General features: G+C 38.1%; 1 protein-coding gene across 1 annotated transcript in view; it reads left to right on the forward strand.

Moving 5' to 3' along the window:
• Nucleotides 1–1,826: 1,826 nt before the first annotated feature.
• Nucleotides 1,827–2,475, forward strand: part of LOC107717314 (putative methyltransferase NSUN7) — a 34,147-nt gene continuing 33,498 nt past the window's right edge. Inside the window, exons 1-2 of the mRNA XM_016524015.1 lie at nt 1,827–1,934; nt 2,021–2,122. Of these exons, the coding sequence (XP_016379501.1) occupies nt 1,871–1,934; nt 2,021–2,122 (166 nt within the window). The 5' untranslated portion in view covers nt 1,827–1,870. The remainder of the gene's footprint in view (nt 1,935–2,020; nt 2,123–2,475) is intronic.

Consider the following 2,475-nt stretch of genomic DNA (forward strand, 5'->3'; position numbering starts at 1 on the left):
ATTTGAGATGGGTCTGTAATTTGCCAGTTCACTAGGATCTAGTTGTGGTTTCTTAATAAGAGGCTTAATAACCGCCAGCTTGAATGGTTTTGGGACGTGACCTAAAGACAACGACGAGTTAATAATATTGAGAAGCGGTTCTTCTGCTACAGGTAACAACTCTTTCAGTAATTTAGTGGGTACAGGATCTAACAGACATGTTGTTGGTTTAGATGCAGTGATAAGTTTATTTAGCTCTTCCTGTCCTATAATTGTAAAGCACTGCAGTTTATCTTTTGGTGCGATGAATGAAGCTGAAGTATTATACGCTGTAGAATCTACATTTGTTATTGTATTTCTGATGTTATCTATTTTATCAGTGAAGAAATTCATAAAGTCATTACTATTAAACTGTGAGGGAATATGTAGATCGGGTGGCGTCTGGTTATTTGTTAATCTAGCCACTGTGCTAAATAAAAACCTTGGATTGTTTTGGTTATTTTCTATGAGTTTGTGGATATGCTCGGCCCTGGCAGCTTTTAGAGCCTGTCTATAGCTGGACATACTGTTTTTCCACGCAATTCTAAAAACTTCCAAGTTAGTTTTTCTCCATTTGCGCTCAAGACTACGAGTTTTTTTCTTGAGAGAATGGGTATTACTGTTGTACCATGGCGCAGTACGTTTTTCTCTAACCTTTTTCAATTTGATGGGGGCAACAGCTTCTAATGTATTAGAGAAGATAGTGCCCATGTTGCTAGTCATTTCGTCTAGTTCATGTGTACTTATGGGTACACAGAGCAGTTGAGATAAATCAGGCAGGTTATTCATAATAATAGGAGAGAAACCGCTGGGATGCTCAGCGAGTTAAAACCAATGGATCTGATTGATTATTTGGGTTTCCACACAACACTCAGCTAACTGATATGATGCAGATATATCTCTTATTACATGTTATGGCTCTTATGATAAATTGTTTGTGTTGTTCCTCATTTGTAAGCTGCTGTGGATAAGGGCATCTGCTAAATGAATAAATGTGAATATAATGTAAATTTTGTGCGTCCCTGTTTTGCTGTAATGTAAGCAGTGGCAGGTGCAGGGCTTTGATTCCCAGGGAATGCAGGAACTGATAAAAATGTATATATGGAATGCAGTTTAAGTTGCTTTACATAAACGTTTCTGCTGAATGCATGAATGTAAATGCACAAATGAGCTCCTCCAGGACGATGATAGAGAGACACCGGTGAAGGTTTGACTCAAACATGTGTGTGACCTTGGTATATTTCTGTGGTAAAAATGCTAATACACGTCTCTTGGGGTCTGAATCAGAAGAAATAACTCCCTTTGGGGACGTTCACTAAGACAAAATGGTTCATGACTAAATTATGTCTTTCTAACAAAACCATTTTTTTTATTGTGATTACTGCGATATTTTGAGTTCATCTACATCATATCAGTATATATATTTCAGGGTTATTATAGTTAACTAAAACTGAAGCTAAAATCAAAACCACAAAAAGAATTTTTTTTTTGCTTGAAATCAATGCTAATTTAAAGAGAAAAAACAAATGAAAAAATGAAAATTTAAACACATAAAAGTTAAATGCTAATTTAGCATACAAAACGTCAATTTAGGCAGCACAATATTTATAGTATACAGTAGGAAAGATGGATAAATATTCCTTATATGAAATAAAAACATGAAATACATGCTCATAATAACAGGGGGTGGGATGCTGGTTAGTCCTTGGTTAGAAAATAGAGGTCAGAGAAATTCATTTTGTTAGAAGACAAAGTAAATGTGTGTTTTTCAGATGTGAAGCTGCTTCCAGACTCTCTCGAGTCTCTGGACGTCTCTGACGCGCGTCTGCAGAAGATCAGTGTGGTGTTTCTGATGCCAGCGTGTTCCCTGTCCGCCGTCAGCAACCCTGTAGATTACATAATGCAGGAGAACAGAGGTACACACACACACACACACACACTCATCATTCTGAACATTCACTCTGAGCATCAGTCACATGTGATTGTTCTGGACCGGTTTCAGACCCGCGGCTCATGCTGGATCTGTCCCAGGGTTCAGTCTCTCCAGAGAAACTCCAGACGCTCATGTGCCAGCAGAGGAAAGTCCTGCAGCGCGCCGTCCAGTGTGAGTGTGTGTGTGTGTTTCACTTCATCTTACCTAATGAGTTCAGACACAATTAAATGATGATCTAAAATCGTAAATCTGGATGAGCTACAAAATATTACACCAAATAACTATTCTACCTTAAAGGGGTCATACGATGTTGCTAAAAAGAACATTATTTTGTGTATTTGGTGTAATGAAATGTGTTTATGCGGTTTAAGGTTAAAAAAACACATTATTTTCCACATACTGTACATTATTGTTTCTCCCCTATGCCCCGCCTTTCTGAAACGCGTCGATTTTTACAAAGCTCATCGGTCTGAAAAAGCGAGGTGTGCTCTGATTGGCCAGCTATCCAATGCGTTGTGATTGGC

This window comes from Sinocyclocheilus rhinocerous, unplaced genomic scaffold (assembly GCF_001515625.1).
Source record: "Sinocyclocheilus rhinocerous isolate Xijiao unplaced genomic scaffold, SAMN03320098_v1.1 scaffold149, whole genome shotgun sequence".
Lineage (NCBI taxonomy): Eukaryota > Metazoa > Chordata > Actinopteri > Cypriniformes > Cyprinidae > Sinocyclocheilus > Sinocyclocheilus rhinocerous.